We start from the raw sequence: 24031 nt of genomic DNA, 5'->3' as shown, positions 1-24031 counted from the left end.
AAGAACTAGTAAAATAAATTGCATGAATTGAACTTGTTTTGCTGTTATTGCTAAAGAATTATAATAATGGTGAACTGATTAAATAAGCTAGCCTGCTTCCTTTCCTCAGATATTAATAAATACTTCCTATATGTTGGGTACTGGAAATCCCCAAATGAATAAGACCCTTTAAGGACCTCACAATTTAGTGGACAGTGTGAACAATTGAATAGATAATACAGCTTGTTTTGGTAGAAAGGTTAGAATTTGAGAAGAGCACTGAGGAGGGGTGTGTGTGTGTGTGTGTGTGTGCGCACGCACGTGCGTGCGTACGTGTGTACAGTGCCAGAGAAGTGATCATCTATATGAAGCTGCTGTTTAGCCCAGAATTTGACTTTCCTTACTTTTTGAATTAATTAATAAAGTTAGTATGTCTGACATTTTATTAACTTTAGATTTACAGAAATTAGTGGTGCATCTCGAAAATGATTGACAGGACAGCTACCGTGTTCTAAAGAATCAGCATCAGCCTAGAGTTTAATTCACCAATTAAATCAAATGTCTGGGAGAATAAAGCATACTGTCTTGATACATTTTTAATCACTATAACTTATAATGAATTAAATTTATTTTAATTGCATGTAGGCATTTGCTCGGCGTGCTTTGGCTAAAATTGATGAGCTAAGGCAACTGGAATTAATGAGTTCCTCACAATCACAGGAAGAATCCAGAGGATATTATAGAGAGGCCACGATAAAGGTATAAAAATTTCATGAAATAAAAGAAATTTACTGTACTCTACAAATGATTAAGTACTTAATATTAGTAGCTGAAAAGTACATCCCATTGTTACTTCATATATAATTCTTCTTTTTGAGGCAGATGGCAGTCATGATCTTCAAAAGGGGAGTATTCGAATCTAGAAGAAAAAACAAAAGTTTCTTTAGACCAAAGATAAGAGTTAACCTAAGGGAAGCACAAACTGTAAGTCTCAGAACGTCTTCTCTGTTTTAGACTCTTTTTGCAGTGCGTTTGTGTTATACCTCTCTGTCTTTTAAGCCTAGACACTAAGTATTAAATCCTGCCCCCTAATCCCTGCACCAATGGCAAATAGAAGAATGCCTTCCCAATTTGGACACGGCCTTGCTTCATCCCTTTCTCAAAGCTTTTGTACCTTCGCACAATCCCAGTTTTGTAACATTAAAGGCCAAGAAGCTGAAGAGCCTGGGAAAGGTTCAAATGCACAGGCTTCTGAGTGGTGCTGCAGAGGCCTTTTGACCACTTGGTGTCAGCTTCAAAGCCATTGAGGATGGAGAAGAGGTGGAGGCACCTTTTCTTATCAGCTTCTGGTTTCACCTTTGGGAGTGTTTAGGGTGTAGGTTATACTGGAGCAGCAAACAACCCCCATGTCTCAGGGGCTTAAAACAATTTATTTCCCACTGGAGTCAAACACTATTATAGTTATCAGGAGCTCTGCTCATGACGGATGCCCAGGGCCAGGTTGAGGAGCAGTCCTCATTTGGAACATTGCCGGGTCGTTCTGCCAGAGGGCACCTAAGAGAGCTCTGGAGGACCTCACACAGGCAGTGATGCTCAGCATGGAAGTGACAGCAGCCTCCTTTCTAACGTGGTCAGAACTCCTCACATGGCCCCTCTTGGCCACAGGTGTGTTTGGCCAACAGCACTAAGGGCTCCCAGGGAGAGGAGTGGGACATAGATATGCCTGTGGGATCCTCTGCCCTTTCTCCCTTCTGCCTTTTTCCTTCTCCCACTGTCTTCCCCCTGGCCATTCTGAATCTCAGTGTTCCTTAAGTCCCAGCTCTGTATTTCTTTGAAGTGTTCCCTGACCATTCTAGACAGTTGTAAACTCTCTTTTATGAGCTTCTTTGGGACTGAAAATGAAAGTGAGGGGGAAGAAGATGAGCACTTTCTGACGAAGGAGTAGTAGAATCTCAGAACCTGGAAGGAATTTTAGAAATCATTTGGTTCAGTCCTTTTCTATTACAGATGGGGAAAATAAAGCCCAGAGTATTTAAGCCAGCTGCTGGCAGCACCGGAACCAGAACCCAGGTCTCTAGCCCAGTGTATTCTAACTTCCCCAATGACTGCCATTCTCTTTCCTCATTTCTTCTTATAATATTTGAGAGGAATTCTCTTTTTTTCTTTTAAATAAATCATATTTAAATACAAATATTATTTGGACATGGTAGCTTTCTATTGCTACTTAGTGTCTCTGAGATAAATTGAGTACTGAGCCCAGGCATGTAGTTCATACCTCCTTTTAAATCATATCCCTTACTGACCAGTGGTGTGTAATTGGTGGGGGTGGTAGCTTGCCAAATTATAGATAATTCCTTGGATGAGCTGCTGAATAGCCTGCATCTGGTATTGTTAAGTAGTAATGCTATAGTGTTTGTTAGAGAGCAGGAGGCATATTTTTGCAGAATGTTCTGCTTTAAATTTATGAAATCATTTTACTGTTTCTACAAAAGAAAGTATTTCAGTGTGCATTAAATTCATTTTACAGAAAATTTCTGAGTTTGTAGGACAGTTGTTAACTCACAGTGAATCATTTTGACTTTCAAAGGATTGTTTTATAGGACTGCTAATTCAGACTTCTAATGATTGACCATTTAGTGATTCATTCAATAAATATTTTTAAAGTACCTGCTCTGTGAACAAGATACGTAGAGGTTACCTTCTAGTGGAGAAATTACATAATAAATAAATAAGTAAATTATATCTTGTGATAAGAATTAAGAAGGAAATAATGGTGGTGATTAAATGAGTTACATGTAAAGCCCTTAGACTGTTCCTGGCACGTGGTAGGTCCTCAGTTGTATGAGCTATTACTATTTTTCATTCATTCATTCAGTAGCCATGTATCGAAGGCCTACTGTGGCTCAAGAGTGGTGGCATATAGAAAAGATGAAGTCGAAATTCTTTTTTGAATGGCTTTGGAATAACAAGCAGGATTTGATTAGACAGGGAGAAGGGGGGAAAACATTCTAAGTAAAGGACAAGAGCGTGGACATAGCTTGGAAGCAAAAGTAAGCAACGATTTTTGGTAGACAGTGAGACAGTGAGAAACTGAGCTTGAATGGGGTGGATGTATTATGTTGGGGAATTAACATAATACATCTCATGGCACCGATGTCATGGAAGCCATGGTGTTTAAGGTTGGAACTGACTGCATGGGTTATATCATTCAGCTTCTCATCCATCTTGACAATTTAAAAGATGGTTTAGTATATCCTATGCAGTACATGTACCAGGATTTGTCTAATACTTTTTATTACTAGTATTTTAGTTGTTTTCCTATTCTTTGCTGTTATAAATATTGCTGTAGTCAACATCTTCAGGTATATTATTTTTTCTTTTATTTCCTGTGGGCAAAATTCAAGGTGTAGAATTTGAATAATGTTACAAACACTTTTATTTCTCTTGATATATATTGCCAAATTGATTTCCGAAACGAGTACTCCAAGGTGACAACCCACATGTACCAGTTTCACCACAAGCTATTATCATTTTGATATTATTATTATTTCTTAATTTTTAAAATAATTCAGTTTTCATAAAGTGGCTTGTTTTAACTTTATTATTTTGATCCAACTTTCCCTTATATTTGTGTTTACTCTTTATATTTTCTTTTCAGGTGAATTATCTTTTACAGCTTTGACCATTTATCTACTAGAGATTTTAATTTTTAAAATGTATTTGAATAGGCTCATTTTTTTTTCATTATGCCTACAGTTTTTTTTTTGAATTTTATTTTATTTTTTTATATAGCAGGTTCTTATTAGTTATCTATTTTATACATATTAGTGTATATATGTCAATCCCAACCTCCCAATTCATCCCACCACCAGGCTCATTGTTTTTATAGAGATTAATATTTTGCTTGTCATGCTTGACAATCCAGTGTTTTTTAAATTGCGTTAGCTTTAAATATTTTTTTGTAGATCTTTTAACTATTTATATTTTAAAATCTTTTGCTTGTTTTTCATCTATAGCTCTGATAAATCTATAGCCCTAGTTCACTTTTTGCTGGTTTTTCTAGGATATTTTAAAAAACAATTTCACTGTAATTTATTTGGGTTTTACCATTTCATTTTGAATGCTTCTAATTATTAGAAAGTGTATTATGCTGTTCAAATATAATTTTTTAAAGCTCTGTTTTAACCCATAGCAAACATCTTAGAAGAAACCCTGACATCTGTTTGTAAAGCAAGAGAGGGCAGGGCATGAAGCTTAAGCTTTACTGAGGTTTTTAACATTATCAGTTAACCTAAGGGTTGAAAGCGCATAGAAGCTAATAAGCAGGGAAGTTTTTGTTTGGGGAAAAATAGTCCAAAGCAGCTTTATCCCTGCTTTTGCTTTTCCGTCTTTCTGACTTTGCCCCAGGAAGAGGAATGAAGCAAGGAAATCGTGGGAAACATGGCTATCCTCTAACTGGACATGGATTCTAGAAAAGCCAACTAGAGCTACCTTTCTTGTTTCCTGGTAATCTAAGTACAGAGAACAGGTCATTTGTCAGAGAGAAGACTAAAGTGTGGAGGCAGGACATCTGCTTGGGGTGAAATCATTCTGGGCCGACACAAAGCACAGTGGCTAGGGATTCGCGCGCGGCTCTAACTGGCTCTGGCTTACTTGTATACAGCTGGTCAACTCTTCTTCAGAGTTAGCTACCGTAAGACCTGTTATTTATACTATAAAATAGTGTTTCAAATTTGGGTTTGGGGACCTTCTGCATTAGAATTTCCTCCAGTGTTTACTAAAAATGTCCCACCCAGACTCACTGAATGTCTGGAGATTTGGTCTGTGAATCTAAAAAGAGCTCCTGAGAGATTTTGAGGCAACCAAAGTTTGAGTATCAGTTCCTAAAGGCTGTAATGGAGGTACCACAAACCATATGGAGACTGATGTTGCCATTTATTAATAAACAGCCTTTTTAGGCTGCTTTGGAAACACAAACATATAAAGAGATGGCAACATTTTTGATGTAATGGCAGCATGACATAAACTTTAATAAAGTCTGGAGTGACACCTCAAAAAATGAAAACCGTAAAAGCAGTCATCTCATCACTAGACCAACCACTCTCTCTTTTAGCGTTAATGAAGCACACCTTACTTGTCTTCGCCTTATGCTATCAAACATTGCAGAACTTTAAAAAAGTGAGCTGTATTTTTTTTTTTTATTTTTTATTTTTATTCCAGTTGCCGTGGCCACGTACTGTCACAGAACGGTTGTTGGATGAGATGTTTGATAGCACTGCATCCCGGTTTCTGGCTGTCTTGGAGGCTCTCTCTGACTCAAACCGGCGAACACTACAAACTGGACCTGTTGTTACAGATGAAGTAGAAGTTCATGATGTTGTCTCAGAACTGTTTATAGCAGGAAAAGAACTTTTAATAAGTAAATATGTTGTTAAAATAGTACTTTATGGTAGAACATGAATAACAAAAATTTTAGCACAGTAGTCCAAACCTAAGAAACTGATACCGATTTTTATTGATCTTGAATTCAGCAACCTTGCTAGACTCAATGGATAATTCAAATAATGTATTAGTAGATTTTCTTTTGGATTTTTTATGTATACAATCATATTACCTGTGAATAATGACAATTATGTTTCTTTCCAATTCTTAACCTTTTAATTTCTTCTTTCTTGCATTTCTTGACTTATTTTGCACTGGATAGGCTCTCCAGTAAAACATGGGATGGCAGTGGTGATAGCAGATATCCTTGTCTCATTTATGATCTCAGATGGAAAGCTTTCAGTATTTTATCATTAATATTGATATTTGCTGAAGGATATTTTTAGATACCCTGTTTGAGATTAATGAAGTTTCTTTTATTCTTGGTTTGCTAAGAGTTTTGTTTGTTTTTAATCCTGAATAGTTGTTGAATTTTATCAAAATCCTTTTTATGGGTTTATTGAGATTTATTGAGTTAATCAATTGGATTTGTCTTTTATTTCTATTAATGTGGTACATTACATTGATTGCTTATCTAATTTTTAATTACTCCATATTTTTGGAATAAACTTAATCTGGCGGTGAGGATTATCCTTTTGATATATTGCTTGATTTTCTTGCTAGTGTTTAATATTTCTGCTTCTCTGTTCATGAGAGAGATTTCCTTTCTTATAATATCGTTTTTGGGTTTTGCTCTCAAGGTCATGTTTGCCTCATAATAAGAGTTGAGAGTTCTGCCCTCTTTTTCTATTATCTGGAGGAGTTTGTGTCAGATTTGTGTTATTTCTTCCCAAATGTTTGAATTCGCTGGTGAAGGCATTTGGACCTGGAATTCTCTTTGTGGAAATGTTTTTAACTATGGATTACATTTCTTCCATAGATATAAAATGATTTAGAATTTCTTTTCCTTTAAAGAAAATCTTCTGTTTGGTAAATAGTACTTTGATTTTATCTATATTTTAAAATTTTCATAAAATTGTCTATAACATCATCATGATCATCTAAGTGAGCTTAGGATGTGCGTGTGTGTGTGCACGTGTGCACCCATCTCAGGGCAGGGAGCCTCTGTGCCGCAGTTTGGGCTCATCTTTTCCTCACAAGGAAGATACAAGATCTCAGAGGAGAATTCCCTTGACTTCCTTCACCCACACCTGAAAATTTACCTTCATCCACTGTCTGTCATTAAAGTGGAAGGAATGTTCCTTCTCCTCCTCTTTAGGTCTTTGGGCCTCATCTCTGCAAACTGCCCTTCATCCCTATCCAGCTTCCTCCCCTGTATTTCTTCCTCTTGTTAGAGTCAGATTTCTTGAAGGAATTGTCTGTTTTCACTGTCCCAAATTCTTTCCTTCCTGCTTGTACTTGGCGGTCTTCTGTCGTGGACAGAGAGTGTCAGGGACAACCTCCTTCTTGTTCAATTTGAAAGTCAGTGTTTTTCTTCCCTTTGCTCTCTGTAGTATTTGTTGCTGTTGACTACTCCTTTCTCTTTATTTATTTATTTATTTTTTTTAACATCTTTATTGAAGTATAATTGCCTTACAATGGTGTGTTAGCTTCTGCTTTATAACAAAGTGAATCAGTTATACATATACAATATGTTCCCATTTCTCTTCCCTCTTGCATCTCCCTCCCTCCCACCCTCCCCATCCCATCCCTCTAGGTGGTCACAAAGCACCGAGCTGATCTCCCTGTGCTATGCGGCTGCTTCCCACTAGTTATCTATTTTACATTTGGTAGTGTATATATGTCCATGACACTCTCTTACCCTGTCACATCTCACCCCACCCCCTCCCCATATCCTCAAGTCCATCCTCTAGTAGGTCTGTGTCTTTATTCCCGTCTTGCCACTAGGTTCTTCATGGCCTTTTTTTTTTTTTTTTTTTTTTTCCCCTTAGATTCCGTATATATGTGTTAGCATACTGTATTTGTTTTTCTCTTTCTGACTTACTTCACTCTGTATGACAGACTCTAACTCCATCCACCTCATTACAAATACCTCCATTTCATTTCTTTTTATGGCTGAGTAATATTCCATTGTATATATGTGCCACATCTTCTTTATCCATTCATCTGTCGATGGACATTTAGATTGCTTCCATGTCCTGGCTATTGTAAATAGAGCTGCAATGAACATTTTGGTACATGACTCTTTTTGACCTATGGTTTTCTCAGGGTATATGCCCAGTAGTGGGATTGCTGGGTCATATGGTAGTTCTATTTGTAGTTTTTTAAGGAACCTCCATACTGTTCTCCATAGTGGCTGTATCAATTTACATTCCCACCAACAGTGCAAGAGTGTTCCCTTTCCTCCACACCCTCTCCAGCATTTATTGTTTCTAGATTTTTTGATGATGGCCATTCTGACCGGTGTGAGATGATATCTCATTGTAGTTTTGATTTGCATTTCTCTAATGATTAATGATGTTGAGCATTCTTTCATGTGTCTGTAGGCCATCTGTATATCTTCTTTGGAGAAATGTCTATTTAGGTCTTCGGCCCATTTTTGGATTGGGTTGTTCGTTTTTTTGTTATTGAGCTGCATGAGCTGCTTGTAAATCTTGGAGATTAATCCTTTGTCAGTTGCTTCATTTGCAAATATTTTCTCCCATTCTGATGGTTATCTTTTGGTCTTGTTTATGGTTTCCTTTGCTGTGCAAAAGCTTTTAAGTTTCATTAGGTCCCATTTGTTTATTTGTGTTCTTATTTCCATTTCTCTGGGAGCTGGGTCAAAAAGAATCTTGCTGTGATGTATGTCATAGAGTTCCTTTCTCTTTAAACGCTCTCCCTTGCAGCCTTTGCTCCCGCAGCCCTTCTCTTACTTGTTGGTGTTCCTTGCTGCTCTGTCCTAGGCAGCTGTCTGTTGCCCATTTGCTGTGGATATGTAATGATGACTCTAAAGCTATATCCCTATTTGAGATCTCTTTTCCGAGCTCCCAGTCTGTAATATCTAGCTGTCTGTTTCACTAGTTAACTCTTGCTAATCCTCTCTTTTTGAGATTCCATGTTCCTCCCTCTGGGGTGGCCTTCCCTGACCGACCTCCTACTCCAAACCTCTGTCTGATGCCTTTCTTACTTGTCCACACAGCACCAAGGTATTTGCCCCCTAAGATTCCTTGTTACCCCCACCTGCGTGCGAGCTCTGTGAAGGTAGGGGTTGTGTTTGCATCTTTTCCGTTGTTTACCTAGCCTGGCAGTGTCTGATATTTAATATGTAGTAAATATTTCTTTGCACAAATGACATCCAAACCCCTCTCTTTCCTTTTCTAGTGTCAAATACCAGTGCAGATGGCATGCTTGATTTTCCAAAATCTTCTCTTCTGGAACTTATTATAAGAAGGAAAAATGTTATTTCTGTGGATGCTGCCGTGAAATTTATAAAACTAGCTTTTACTTACGAGGAATGGAGTTTATTTGAATCTGCAGCTGGGCAGCTTATTGATTTTCTCCAGGTAATATATGCAAAATAATTACTTTGTTTTTATTTTATTAACATGACATTGAAGTAATTAATTGTGGGATATACTTTTCTTAGAGGCAGGATGATCCAGAGTCAAAGAAAGCAGAGAAAGATTTAATTCTTCTTATTGCAATAGAACCTTTAATCAACGTAAAGAGAAACAAAGGTTTGATCTTTCCCCTCGAAAACTACAAAGGAGGTCAAGTTTACGTTAAAAAAATTGCTCTTCATGGTGAGTATTTATTTGCATTTCTGAAAAATTAAGATGACTTTATATGCTCTCTACAGGTGAGGTGAGAGAAAGAATGTTCAAGGCAGAGGGAGCAGGAAGTGCAGAGGCCCTGAGTGAGAGTGTGCTTGATTGTTGAAAGAATAGCAAGGAGGCATGTATGGTTGGAGTGCGCTAGTGGTGGTGCTGGCATTTGAGAATGCGGTAGGAGGTGAGCTCAGGGAAATAGCTGGGTGCCTGGTCTTGCAGGTTCCTAGGCCTTGTAAGGATGCTGGATTTTATTTTGAGTCATGGTTTTGAGTAGAAGAATGAGGCTCTACTTAGCTGCCGCCTTATCAGTGAGAGGCCAGCAGGGCAGCAAATCAAATCTATCAGTTCACTTTGGTAAGGGAAGGTTTGGTGGTCTCCTCTCTGTTTCCAGCATGCAGAGTTTTCCATTCTAAAACTTTTTACATCTTAAAAGTCATTGTGTATATAATTGAAAATCTGCAGCCTCTGTTTTTTAGAGAATTATTTAATCCTATACTTTTATGTTTTATCATATTCTTAAGGCATTGAATGGTTGCTAAATTGTGGTAAATAATTTGTACCAAGTAACGATGCTTTTTTTTTTTTCCTTCTAATGGTTTCTGAATAGATCCTTTGTTATTTTTATTTCAACTGCCCTATATGTTTTAATATTATAAACCTTCTCAATTCCATTATTGATATAGTTGGCATACAGATTGCAGATTAATGAAAATATTAATAGTCCATTTTAATTGAATTAGAGCCTACTTAGATTAGTTTTCACACAGAGGCATTTAAAGTGTCTTATTGATATACTATTTGCCCAGATATCATTTATGTCACTTTTGTAGAATTTCTGTGTTTCTATGCCTTTTCTATTTGAAATTTTGTAACAAAATTTTTTGTTTCATTTTCCTATATTTTATAAATTGAGATACTTCTGTGAAGACTTGTGGATATTCAGAAGACATTTTCCATTTGGCGGCAACCTTGTATTCCTGTGTCTGTGGCTCTCCACAGGTGAAAAAGCTATTTTGGATAATTTGTAATGGTGTCAAAGGAGGCTCTTTTACTTAATTTAAAGCCAGATTTAAAAATCACAGGAATTTTACCTTGCTGAAATTCTGTATTGTTTAATCATTAGAAGAAAAGATCGATTTATATCCTGACTTGTAATTTTAAATCTGTTTTTATTATTGTCATCATTTTGGGCATCAGTCTCTTCCTTCTTGGGAAATTCCAAGGCTAGCTGTATTTCTTTTTCTTTTTTTTTTTTTTGCCAGATTTATTCTTAAATGTAAGACTCGTTCTACCATCTATTTTCTCTAACATATGATTTTTTTATTTTTTTCTTGTATATACGTATAGTTTTTCTTCTTTCTTGCATTTTTTTTTAACATCTTTATTGGAGTATAATTGCTTTACAATGGTGTGTTAGTTTCTGCTGTATAACAAAGTGAATCAGCTCTACATATACATACATCCCCATATCTCCTCCCTCTTGCTTCTCTCTCCCACCCTCCCTATCCTACCCCTCTAGGTGGACACAAAGCACTGAGGAGGCTAGCTATATTTCTAATGATGAAGGAAATGAGGCAGTGGTTTTAGTGAGAGTTAATGTTCTTAAAATACTGCTTTCCAGTCCCTGAGTACAAAGCCTGGTTATTATTTGGAGTCACTTAGCACACAATGGCCAGTATTTAGAAATGACGATTTGTGGGTATGGATATTTAAGCAAAACTAGTACAGCACTGGTTTTAAACTGAATTCCAGGGACCCCCCCCCCCAAGAGCTTCTCTGAGGCTCCTCAGGAGCCAGCTTTAGGTCGTAACACCCTAAGCTGTTCCTATTAGTTTTTGTATACAATGTTGAGATTCTGAGGGAATTTCCTTGGAAAATTTGGTTTTACTGTTATAAAAAAATGTTTGAAAACCACAGTTATAGAGCATTGTATTAACTATTGTTCAGGCAAGTGAAACACAGTAAGGGACTTGAGAAGTTCCACTCTTATAATATTTTCTATTCCTTCATTTATTAGTTTGTTATAACCTGTGACAGGTGTTTAATTTTTGAAAGAAAGGTATTTGATAGCAAATATACTTATTATAGTGGGCAAACCAAACCAAAAAATTCCAATCAAGGCTGAAAAGCGAATGAAATTTTCATCTTTCTGCTTTTTAAAAAACCATGTGTATCTTAGTTCAGTTCAATTCAGTAAACATTTTTTGAGCTCTGTTATGTTCCCAAGCACTGTACTAAGGTACCGCGTATTCGAAATAAGTCTTAGATCTGCCCCAAAGGAGCTCGAGGCTTGATACATTTTAATGATAAACTCATTATCTTTCTAGTTCATATATAGTGAATAACTTTATTTTTCTTTTGGAAAGAGCCAAAGTAACTGAACTGAGAGGAGATATACTTGATTTGGGTCATCTGTTGATATCCAATGTGATGTTCGGTTTAGTTCCTTCATGTCTCTCTTTTCTTCTTTTCTATAACCTTTCCCAGCTCCCCATTCCCTCTCCCCTTACTAGTTTCTCCACCTCTCCATTCTTGATTAGTATGTATGTATGTATGTATGTATGTATGTATGTATGTATGTATTTATTTATTTATTTTTGGCTGCGTTGGGTCTTTCTTGCTGCCAGTGGGCTTTCTCTAGTTGGGGCGAGCGGGGGCTACTCTTTGTTGTGGTGCGTGAGCTTCTCATTGCGGTGGCTTCTCTTGTTGCAGAGCATGGGCTCTAGGCGTGCAGTCTTCAGTAGTTGTGGCATACGGGCTCAGTAGCTGTGGCTCATGGGCTCTAGAGCTCAGGCTCAGTAGTTGTGGCACACGGGCTTAGTTGCTTCGCGGTATGTGGGATCTTTCTGGACCAGGGATTAAATCGTGTCCCCTGCCTTGGCAGGCGGATTCTTAACCACTGCGCCACCAGGGAAGTCCCTTCTTTATTATTTTAATACAGAAATTTTAAAAAGAAAGAAATATGTACACACTTCAAATCTGGATGAAACTGGTAGGTTTACATAATTTGCCTAAAAATATTTGGACCTGTTCTTTTTAGAGAGGTCAAGTAACCTAGAGCAGTTAAGAGTGAGGTCTCTAGAGCTAGACTGCTTGGGTTTGAATCCTGGCTCTGCTACTTTCTTTCATTTTATCTTAGGAAAAACCGCTTCATCTTGTTGTGCTTCAGTTTGCTCATCTGTAAAGTGGGGATCATAGTAATAGTAGTCACTTCATAGGTTGTTATGAGGATTAAATGAGCTGGTATATGTCTTAGTCTATTCGAGCTTCTATTACAAAGATACCATAGACTGGTTGGCTTACACAACAAACATTTATTTCTCACAGTTCTGGAGGCTGAGAAATCCACCACCAAGGCGTCATCTGCCTCCTGGTTCATAGATGGCTGTCTTCTTGCTGTGTCTTCACTTGGCAGAAAGGAGTCTCTCACTCTCTTTCTGGGGTCCCTTTTATAAGGGTGCTATTCTCATTCATGAGGGCCCCACCCTCATACCAGTTGCCTCCTAAAGGCACCTCCTAATACCATTGCTTTGGGAGTTAGGAATTCACCATAAGAATTTTGAGTTGACACAGACATTCAGTTCACTGCAGTAAGTATCAAGCTCTGAGAATGTTGCCTGGCACACATTAAATGTTGTATACCTATATCTCTGTATCTTACTGTTCTTATCAATTTACTTTACCACTTTTGTTTTCAGAATGCTCAGCCTGATAAAGAAATCGTTGTGGACATGATAATGTTCCTTTGGCAGAAATGCAAAGTAGGAATTCAGCGGGTCAATGTGTCCAGAAATGACTATGCAAAGTTCACCCAGAAAATCAGTACTAATAAAGTATTCCTTTTTGTTTCTCTTCATATGCTTTTTGTTATTGCTAATTTAATTTGTGATGCACACTTCAAACCTAAATTTTCCCTATTTACCCACCCGCATAATTATCAATACTATTCTTTAAGTGTAGTGGTGAGTGAGCCTTTCCTTTAAGTGTATTCCCTGCACTTCTGCCCCAATTTAATTTTCGGAAGTAGGGAGGTGTTTCAGGTTTTTAAGGGAGGAGTAAATACAGTATGTTTAAGGTTATATGAACTTGGATATATTCATTAAGAAGGTTAATAATAGAAAATACAAGTAAGGCATTTCAGTTTTTTTTGTAATAATATCAATAGTATATTTTTGAGCTCCTTTGGAAAGGAGAAAGTTGAACAGGTGAATATTATAACCTGGAAACTTAGGAGAGAATATTTTAACAATAACACAGTCTTCTATGATTCTGAGGCCTCCTAAGATTAGCTACATAAGGTTGCATGGGCATGATTTTATCATATAGTCTAATAAACTAATGATGTGGGTGCATAAATGTTGTTTTCTCATTTTAGCTCGCAAACTGTGATGGCTAATTTTATGTGCTAAGCTTTGGGGTTATAGACATGAAAGACAGCTTCCAAGGCACCCAGCATGGAACTTGAAACACCTGCTTCTCCCTCACTATTTTGGAGGCCTTTGATAGTGATCTTAACCGCTGCTTTTTGCAGGGAGAATGAGAATTTTGAAGATACAGATAATCCTCACTGATACATATATACACGTATATATATATACGTGTATATATGTATATATATATATACATATACATATATGTATACATATATGTATGTGTGTGTGTATATATATATATATACCATATGATAAATTTTCCATTATGGCTGTAGATATGCAGACTATAAGCTTAAGTAAATCTTCTTTGTGAATTTATATCAACAGATGGATCATTAAATATCATCTTATTAGGATTATTGATCTTTATATTACTTATAATTAAGATCAACTAATAAGGAGGAGTACCTGTATAATATTCCATATGATTAGAAGATGGTGATTTCAAGGAAGTGCTAAGTTTTACAAAATGTGACTCTTTCTACAATGTAGTTACTTTCAATTGATTATACTGTGTATTTTCTCTTTTTAGTGGGTTTATCTTCTGTGGCAGATAAATGAAATAATTCACTGCTATAAAATGGAAGACATTGATGTTGTGGTGGTGGCAGAGGTCGCATTGCGATTAAGTGAAATATTGGAGTCTTTAGGAAACCCAAGAAGAAAATTAAAAAAATTTCTAGGTAAAATATTGAATGAAAAAATATGAGGTCATTAATATATATATATATATATATATATATATATACATATGAATATATAAGTATAAATCGTACTACTGGTTAACATCTGTTAATGGAAACTAGGCATTTCAGTATTGTGCTTCAGTGATGATTTATAATCAAAGATAGAAATAATATAGGTTCGACCAAGTTGATGTTAAAAAAAAGGTTATATGCTCTGTGGTTCAGTGGCAGATGAAACTCTTTGTGTCTTGTCTTCACTCAGATGTTTCCCTTCTCCGTTCCTCATGTCCACCTACCCCTGTCTCTCTCCCTCCCCCGTTCTTCCTTTCTTCTTTTCTCTCCTCCCTTTTATCCTACTCCCTCCCCTTCCGTTTCCCACTAGAGTGATGCTTCATGAAGGAAGAGAGCGTGTTCAGGTCACCATTTTATTCTTGGTAGCAGCACATTGCCTGACACGGAGGAGGAGCTCAGGTGAATGTTTGTTGAATGGATCCATGTCCTTCTACCTTTTGTCTCCTTTTTAAGTCTCTCTTCTGAGTCCCTCCTTTGAAAATTCTCCTTCTTTCTTCATTTATTCTGTTGCCTCTCTTCTTTTCCCTTTCTTCTTATCTTCTTCCTCTCTTTGCCCCCTTTTCCCATTCATTCTCCTCCTCTCCCTGTCCCAACCCCTTCCTGCCATTATTCTGTTCTCCTTCCAGGAGGTGCCTTCTCTCAGAGGATTGGTCTGCCTGCCTCATTCTTTCTTCTGCCTGTGGTTGAACCCCTGAATTATCTGTTTCATTAGGTAGCTCCCATATAGAAAAGGAGGTGGGGGAGACATGTGGGTGTCTACTTTCCTATTTCACCCCGTTTACAGAGTGTGTACGACGTGTGAGGGATTTGGTAATAGTTATTGTAATAATTGTTTTCCCAGAGATTCGCTAATCTGGCTCTCGGTTGTTGAGTGCAGCTTTGCAGATGGAATTTGACAGCCATGGTTCTCAAACTTTTATCGGTATCAATATCACTTGGGAACTTGTTAAAAATACAAGGCCCAGGCTTATCATACTTCAACTAGCCTGGACCTTCCTAGTCCTCATTAGCTTACCAGGAGATTTTGGTACACGTCAAAACTTGAGGACCACTGGTTAGAGGTCTCTGGCTATCGAACACTTTCAGTGGCTTGAAGTCATGTTTTTGACACATCCTGTCTTAAAATGCTTTTCCCTTTTTAAAAACTTTTATTATGTAGAATTTCAAATACAGAGAGGTGAAATAAGTCACTGAGTATGCATCATCCAGTACCAATAATTATGCATATTTTGTTAATCTTATTTCCTCTCTCCTGACAACACTTTCTTTTTTCCCGGAGTGTTTTAAAGCAAACATCATGTCATTTCACCAGCAAATACCTCAGCATATACACGTGTATGTGTTGTGTGTGTATGTGTTGTGTGTTGGTCTATCTATCTAACAGATAAGGTTTTTTTTTCTTTTTATAAAACCACCATGTTACTGTTATTACACCTTACAAAATAAGCAAAAAATTCCTATGTCCCTGATTGTATTAAAAATGTCTTAAGTTGGTTTGTTCCAATCAGGATCCAAACAGTCCCACACATTTTATTTTCTTATGTGTCTCTTAAGTCTCTCTCTGTAACCTGTAGCAGTTCCCCCTCTCCTTACTCCCGAAGAAATTGAATTATCCCCTTGTAGGATTTCCCACATACTGGATTTGGCTGTTTCTATCCTTGTGGTGTTGATTAACTTGTTTCTCTACCTGGTAATTAGATCTACCAGGTTGCTTGTATTCAAGTGATGTATTTTCAAAAAGTATTCTTGCCAGTATCTTATTTTTTTTTGGCGAGCATACTTCATGCATACTCCCTATTGCATTGCATCAGGAGTCACGTAATGCCTGGTTGTCCCACTTGTTATGATGTAAAGATTTACCAGTGAGTTCAGGTGTTGTCAGCTTGACTCTTTTCCTAGGTTGGTTTCCCCAGAAGCAGATTCTGAGACAGGGAGTTGAGTGTAGTAGTTTATTTGGAATGTGATCCAGGGAAGCAGGGTGGTGGGGTGAAATGAGACAGAGAAGGAAAGGAAGCGAATACAAGGTACAGGAAGTTCATGAGAAGGCTGCTGTTGTGGGTACAGCGCTTATTCCCACAAGGGACCTCTAGGAGACTGTATAGAACATGCCTCAGAGAACTGGGAGGTTGTGGTATTTGTACCTTTATCTGTCATTTGTTGAAGGCTACTGGAGGAGGAGTAAGTAAGCCAGAAGGGGCTTCTAACTTCTATCATTCCATCTGCTTTTATTCTATTGATACCTTAAGTGAAGAACTTACTTCATCGACTATTTGGTTACTCTGGTTATTTTTGATTATGTGGTAGATACTATATTTGCTAAATATTTTATAAAAGTAATTTGAAGCCTTAGATGATCTGTTCTTCCAGGGAAGATTTATGCTTGCTTTTACCAGATGCATGTAGGCACTACTACTCAAGGGTCCCATTATTCCAATTTGAGAGATTAAGATAATTTAAAGCTGAGATGCTCTTTCTTCGACCTATTTTCAGTTACTCTGACTCCTAGGATGTGGCCCCTTCTGGCTTTTCACCCTTGGTGGGCCCTGGATACCAATCTCTGTTGCTGTGTCCTCTGAAGGCTGTCAAAGTACCACTCAGCTTCTCAACTTTCCTCTCCAGAACTGGTGAAAGTCTTCAGTGAGAAAAAAGTAGCTCTAATGCCATTCTCTAGTCCCTGGACTCTCTTCCCAAGATCCGGAGGATACTTCCTTCCCAAGATCCTGGCTCTGTATTGAAATTAGCATCTTAACTTGCAGATGAAAAAAAAAAAGTGTATTTTTCCAGGTTCCTAGCCAGCAGAATGTTTCCAGATTATCTGTTACTGGAAGCAAAAGGTCCAATGATTACTTTTTTTAAAAAATGTCTATTTCCTATTCAATTTTATTATTTTGTTTACTAGTTACTTCTGGGAGACTATTGTTTTATATTCTTCAATTATAAATGGGCTAAATACAATTTATTTTCCTGATCCTTTGTTAAAATGTTTCATTTCTAAAGAACTAATCAATATTAGAGCACAGTCCATTTGTAAATTTGAAAACATCTACATTTATGTCATGAGCAGTTGTCCCCATTTAGACATATAAATTTTTATAACTTTTACAACAATGTTATTCTCATTATCATATTGGCACATAAAGCACAAAGTACAAGTCATTCTTTGTATGTTAATTATGATAATCTGCTTCAAGATATTTATTTATTCATCTGTTTATTAAATAATTCATTGTCTAATTGGAATTACTGAATAATTTTTAGACTAGGAAACTAGCATTGCCATATACATTTTTATTATTTATATTCTTCTAATTCAAGCCAGACTTCTCTGACATTTGTCTAAATTTACTGTTATTTGCTGAATGCTTTTCAGTGGACTTTCTATAGAATATATAGAAAGACCAGTCTCTTTACCATAATATAACCTTGCTGATAATCAAGCTTTTTGAGTTGGTTTGTTGTATTACAAGATGTTTTTATTTATTTATTTATTTTTAGGAGTGATGAATAGGTTTATTATCTTGATTATATCTCAAACTCAAGTGTACAGTTGAATATAGTGTTCAGTTTACTTACTTAAGTAATTTAAATTTATTTATTTAAATTACTTAAATTTATTTAAATTAATTAATTAATTTATTTAAATAGATCTTTATTGGAGTATAATTGCTTCATAATACTGTGTTAAAAATATGGAACACTTCACGAATTTGCGTGTCATCCTTGCACAGGGGCCATGCTAATCTTCTCTGTGTCATTCCAATTTTAGTATATGTGCTGCCAAAGTGAGCACTACAAGATGCTTTTAAATTAACTTATATAAAGACTTATATAAAGACAAAATGTAATTATGTGGAAGAAATAATTTGTTATTCAACTTCTAAGTGTTGAATCATTTCTAAAATCATGGGTAAAAAGATAACTAGCATAATGTTTATGATTATGTTTATAATTATGATTCACTGTTATATTTCCATTTTTCTCTTTCATCCTTTTATTTTCTCTGGTCCTTCTTTCTCTTTGTTTCTCTCTCTCTCCTACTCTCTCCTCCTCCTCTTCCTATTTTTCCTCTTTTTATTCTCCTCCTTTTCCTTTTTCTCTTCCTTCCCTCCCTCCCTCCCTTCCTCCCTCTCTCCCTCCCTCCCTCCCGCCTCCCCTTCCTTCCTTCCTTCCTTCCTTCCTGTCTTCCTCTCTTTCTTTCTTTCTCTCTATTTTTCAGATATACCTTTAAGGAAAGGGACTAGTGAATTCCTTGGGGCTCCAAAAGGGAGTGTGGGTACTCTTCCAATATTAAAGGTATTGCAAAATATTTTAGAAAATATAGTTAAAAACATGAATTTTAATTTTCAAATAATATTAAATTTGTAAATGGTTAATTATAGAAGTAATTTTGAATATTTAATATCTGAGAAATTATTGTTTCTGTATACATTGAGAACTATATGGACATTTTACTGCGTTTTGTTTTTACTTTAGAAAAAAATCTAATCAGCTCCAAAAATAAGCTAGATAAAGCATCTTAGGAGGATTTATAGTTACATTACTATTGATATTTTGAATGTGTTGTGATTCATAGACTCACGGAGCAGAGATGTCCTACTTAGCATTTACCTCTGACAGATTAAATTAGTTACTACCTGCTTAAAATGCACCTAGAACAGTCCCTGGCACCTGGCAAGTTCTCAGTGAATGTTAGCTTAAGAGAAGATAGAAGATGAGGGAGACAAATGACCATTCCTCTTTTTGATTATAGTTTCCTTACTATATTTGAATTATTTCTGTACATCATGGATTGCGTTGACCTGTAGATCTGAATGGGAGCCTAGGGAATTGTCTCATGTATGTAATAAACATTTATTTACAGGCAAGAACTAGAATAGCATTTTGCAAGCTCTGTCCTATGTGATGCTAGTACTACCCTTCAGAAAACGTTGCCAGGGTCAAGTAACCCTGGCTGACTTAAATTAAACACAATAGTTTCCTTACTGGATGACTTCTCAGGGGCATTAATTTACTCATGAGCACTGTGGTTTTCCAAGGAGATATAGAATACCATATGTTCCATTATTGAAAATAAAACTCATTTTACCTACTTAGGACGCTAATGTTCATGGACAACAGTTGAAAAATACTTTTCTAGAGAGGAAGCCAGTGATCTATATTTTGGTTTACCTGACTAATTAAAAAACTATAATTTTAAATTACAAAAGTTGTGTTAACATTAGAGGGCATTTCAAGGTACAAAAAAAATGAAGAAAAAAATCTGTAATTTCACTATATGGACCTAAACATTATCATTTTCTATATTTTCTCCTAGTCTTTTTCACAATTAAAAATAATTTTATTTATTTTATTTATGGCTGCGTTAGGTCTTTTGTTGCTGCGTGTGGGCTTTTCTGTAGCTGCGGCTAGCAGGGGCTACTCTTTGTTGCAGTGCGCGGGCTTCTCATTGCGGTGGCTTCTCTTGTTGCGGAGCACGGGCTCTATGCCTGCAGGCTTCAGTAGTTGCAGCACGTGTGCTCAGTAGTTGTGGTTCACGGGCTCTAGAGCACAGGCTCAGTAGTTGTGGTGCACGGGCTTTGTTGCTCTGAGGCATGTGGGATCTTCCCGGACCAGGGCTTGAACCTGTGTCCCCTGAACTGACAGGCAGATTCTTAACCACAGAGCCACGAGGGAAGCCCTCTTTCTCACATTTTTTTTTTATTACTGCTGTTTTATTAAGTTTGTATGTAAAGTTTAGTCTAATACAAAACACAATAATTTGTTTTCTTTCACTAATTCAACAAATCTCTATTGAGAGCCTGCTGTATGCATTGATTTAGGCTCTGAGAAGACACATTTTTAACATAGTTAACATTCTAATGTTTTTTCTTAACGTGAATCCACCAGCGCTTTTTCCTGTTGCTAAATGTTAATCCTCATGATTACTATGTTTTCTCTGAAAAATTGATTTGAAACATATTACATACAATTGTAAAGAATATTATAATGAAGAATCATTCCCCCATCACTCTTTTAAGAAACAAAACATAGCTAGTACAGTTGAAACTCAGCTCCTCCACTAACTGCTCCAGATCACATTGTCTTTCTCCCTACGTAGGAGTAACTGCTGTTCTAAAGAGTGATTATAAATTTCAGGCATTTTAGTATTTTTATTACACATGTTTGTATCCTTAAGCAGTAGGGCACTGTTTTTAAATTTATATAAATGGTGTCATACTCTGTGTATTCTTCTGCAGCTCATTTTTTAATCTCAGTACTGTGTTTGTGAGATTGACTCAAGTTGATTTGTGTAGTCATAGTGATCATTTTCACTACTACATTCTACTTGATCAAGGTTGCACAGTAAGTAGATTTGAACTTAGGTGTGTTTCCTTCGAAGTTCAGGCATTTAACCACTATGCTATGCTGCCTCTTGATTAAAAAAAAAAGTGTCTTCAGGATATTTGTATAAAGTATTTTCTTCTAATACATAAAAAATGCAAGTCCTAAGAAATTGGGGACGAATAAAATATCCTGAATGTACCAGAGGACTGGGGGAGCATTCTGAATTTACTTTCTTGAATGTAATGTTCATCTTCTGATAATAGGTCTCAGAGAATGCAGTTTTGAGTTCTTTACGCTGTATTGTGTCTTCTAAAGAGAGAGAGCTGAGAAGTCTTAAATTGGGAACAGAGAATGTTTGAACTGCATAAGAGATTGAGGGGGCATAATAGCTGTCTGCCAATGGTTTTTCCAGGGATCATTTACAGTGCTTGCTAAATATGTAGCTTCCTATTTCCCATTCTAGACGTATTAAATCATAATTTCAGGTGTGAGGTTCTTAAAAGTTTATAATTCAGGTGTGAGGTTCTTAAAAGTTTGCCAGGTAGATTCTTAAGGAAAGTAGAATTTAAGAATTACTGGCTTAGTGGACTAGCACTTATTCTCTGGAGCTTCATAGGGCAGGACTAGGAATACTAGTAGAAGTTACAAAGTGCTAGATTTTGGCTTGGATGGAAAAATTCTGGCCATTAAAGGCACTAAATGAAATGGATTTCTTAGAAGGTGACCATGAAGAAACTGAAAACCATTTATGAACTATTGCTACTGTGTTTAAATTAGAAAAACGCACCCTTTCCTTGATATGATTTATTGCCATCTGCCAGGAAATTATCAAAATAAATATAGAAGTCTATGATGACTACAATGTGAATGGCACCCCTAAAACTGTGCCATACACTACCTGCTCAGCTGTACTGGGGCATGTGGTAGGTGGAGTAAGGGTGATTCGTTGGTGTGGTCTAAGGGCATAGCAGTTGGTATCGGGAGACTTGGAGTTGAATCCTGACTTTAATGTTGACTGTGTGATCTTGAATAAACTATTTAATCTGTTTGAATATGTGTCCTCATCTGTAAAATTATAACAATAGTATCTATTCTACTGGTAGTGTTTAAGTGATACAGTTCAAATGAGATATCGGTAACATTGTGGAAACCAGTAACCGGCACATGGTGGCAACTCAGTTTTTCCCTTATGTTTCGCAAAGGGCACTAAATCTCAACCTAGAGTCTCAGACCTATTTGGAAGGGAGTGAAGTGGGGAGGAGTGAGAATTTATTGTAAGGAGAGTCCAAAATCCATATGCTCACCTAGCAGAGTCTGCAGGTGGGATAAATTATATATCTTGCATGTATACATGCAACTATTTAAAACATATATAAGGTGCTATTGTGATTATATTTTTAGAAAACTTAAAGTTTTACTGAATACATAGCTATTTTTGACAAATGGGTTATAAAGTTTTAATAATTAATAAGTACCTCATAGGATTATGGTAATTTAAAAATTAGTCCATATAAAGCATTTAGCCCAGTACTTGGAACGTGTTTTAATTCAATATTAGCTGTGATGGTGACAAAGATGATGGTGGTGATGATGATGACAGCGTTGGAAGGTGGGTATGTGTGGGGGGTCTTTGAAGCTCCTTGGTGTTAAGAGGTATCCTTAGAGACTTCTGTTTGTGGCAAAATGGAAAACTAGATGACCTGAAAACCCTCTTCCTACAAAACACCTAGAAATTTTGGACAGAATTGAACAAATATCCTTAAGTACACCACAGAGCTCACAAGAAAGTAAGGTAAATTCCAGGGGCCAAAATAGAAAGGGGAACTGAAAACCAGAATGGTAAGTTTATGAATAGATGCTGCAGTAGGTTGATGGGCTCAGTTACAAAGAAACTTAGACTAACAACCATTTAGGGACAAGATATGAGCCTTGGGCACATGAAGGATGGGGCTTGGAACTCAGACTCACACATTTAGTTAGAGCCTACAAGACTCATCTTAGGAAACAGTCGACTAGAAAAATATCTGCCTATTTGGTAGGGAGGTTTCTCAATTTGGGTACTGAAAGTGGAGTAAACGGGAGAAAGTCTCTCTTCCAAATAATTTGGACCTGCCCTCATGTAGGTCCATTTTTCAAATTTACACTATTTGGGTTGTGATTCACCCTGAGCCTGTGATTCTTTTTTTTTTTTTTTTCACACACACACACTGTATTTTATTTTTACAAGAGATAAACTGACACCAAGCATTGTAAATGGATGACCACAACAAAAGCAACAATGATTGCAATTACCAAACACAAAACACTGTGCATTAAATCCCTTTCTGCTTGCAATACCTAGAGTTGCTCTGTGTTCCTAACTAAACCCTGACTGACACACTGAGTTGCAGGAGAAGATTTCAATGACATATGGTTGAGTGAAAAAAGTGAACCGCAGAATTTTACAAGAGAATTAAAAATATGCAAAGTGATATTGTATATTGTTAATGGACACATACACATGTAGTAAAAGTTTAAAAACATGCAAAAGAATGGTTAAAAACCAAATTCAAGGACAGTGGCTACCTCTAGGGACAGAGAAGAAGAGAGTCACTATGAACAGTTATACAGGGGATTTCAATGATCTGCATGTATGTGTTTGCTTTATTTCCTAAACATTTTCTGAAGAAAATATGAAAAATTAGAAAGTTTGAACAAAACTGGTTGCTCTTTATGTTATTCTCTGTATTTGTCTCTCTGTGAGGATAATTATAATAGAAGGTATTTAGTTTTTGAAAATCACAATGTAGACCATTGGATCTGATGGCCTCCAAGTCTAGATTTCCAGCTCAGAGATTCAAAAAAAAATTAACTTTCAAAATAAAGTATGTGAAAATGACAAATTATGAGTTAGATTTTTAAAATTTACCTATACATTTGGTACCATCAGAATTTTGAAAACCATAAAAGGAAGTTATATACATGTTTTTGAAAAGTTTAATTAATATTTGGAAAAATGAACTGTATTTATTATTTTACCTTTATTAATAGTATTGCACGTTTAATCAAAAACAAATATACTTAGTGAGAAATATGATGTTGATCTTGGATAGGCTATTTAAATTTGTTATTTGGTTTTGAATTATTGTTAAAAAGTTGGGAAGTGTTGTATATGATTTTCCCTTTAATTTTTCTGTTTTGTTTATAAAATTACTTTAGAAAAAACCTGAGGAACAGTTATTTTTGGCCTATGAACTTCTTGACAAAGCCATTGGTGGAGTAAATTTGAATTGCATGTTAACTGCTTTGCCAAATGGATCATCAGTGGTTGACCATTGCTATGCCACGGTGAGAATGAGAAACT

General features: G+C 36.4%; 1 protein-coding gene across 1 annotated transcript in view; it reads left to right on the top strand.

Annotated features, from left to right (window-relative positions):
* Positions 1-24031, top strand: part of CFAP54 (cilia and flagella associated protein 54) — a 311690-nt gene that overhangs the window by 45363 nt on the left and 242296 nt on the right. The window contains 10 exon segments of the mRNA XM_082419565.1: positions 625-738; positions 862-963; positions 5200-5398; positions 8725-8906; positions 8990-9146; positions 10087-10172; positions 12872-13006; positions 14139-14289; positions 18581-18657; positions 23887-24015. Coding sequence (XP_082275691.1) covers positions 625-738; positions 862-963; positions 5200-5398; positions 8725-8906; positions 8990-9146; positions 10087-10172; positions 12872-13006; positions 14139-14289; positions 18581-18657; positions 23887-24015 — 1332 coding nt within the window.

Source organism: Balaenoptera physalus (assembly GCF_965194825.1).
Source record: "Balaenoptera physalus genome assembly, chromosome: 13".
Lineage (NCBI taxonomy): Eukaryota > Metazoa > Chordata > Mammalia > Artiodactyla > Balaenopteridae > Balaenoptera > Balaenoptera physalus.
Note: the sequence above shows the minus strand (reverse complement) of the source record. Positions and strands in the feature narration are given on the sequence as shown.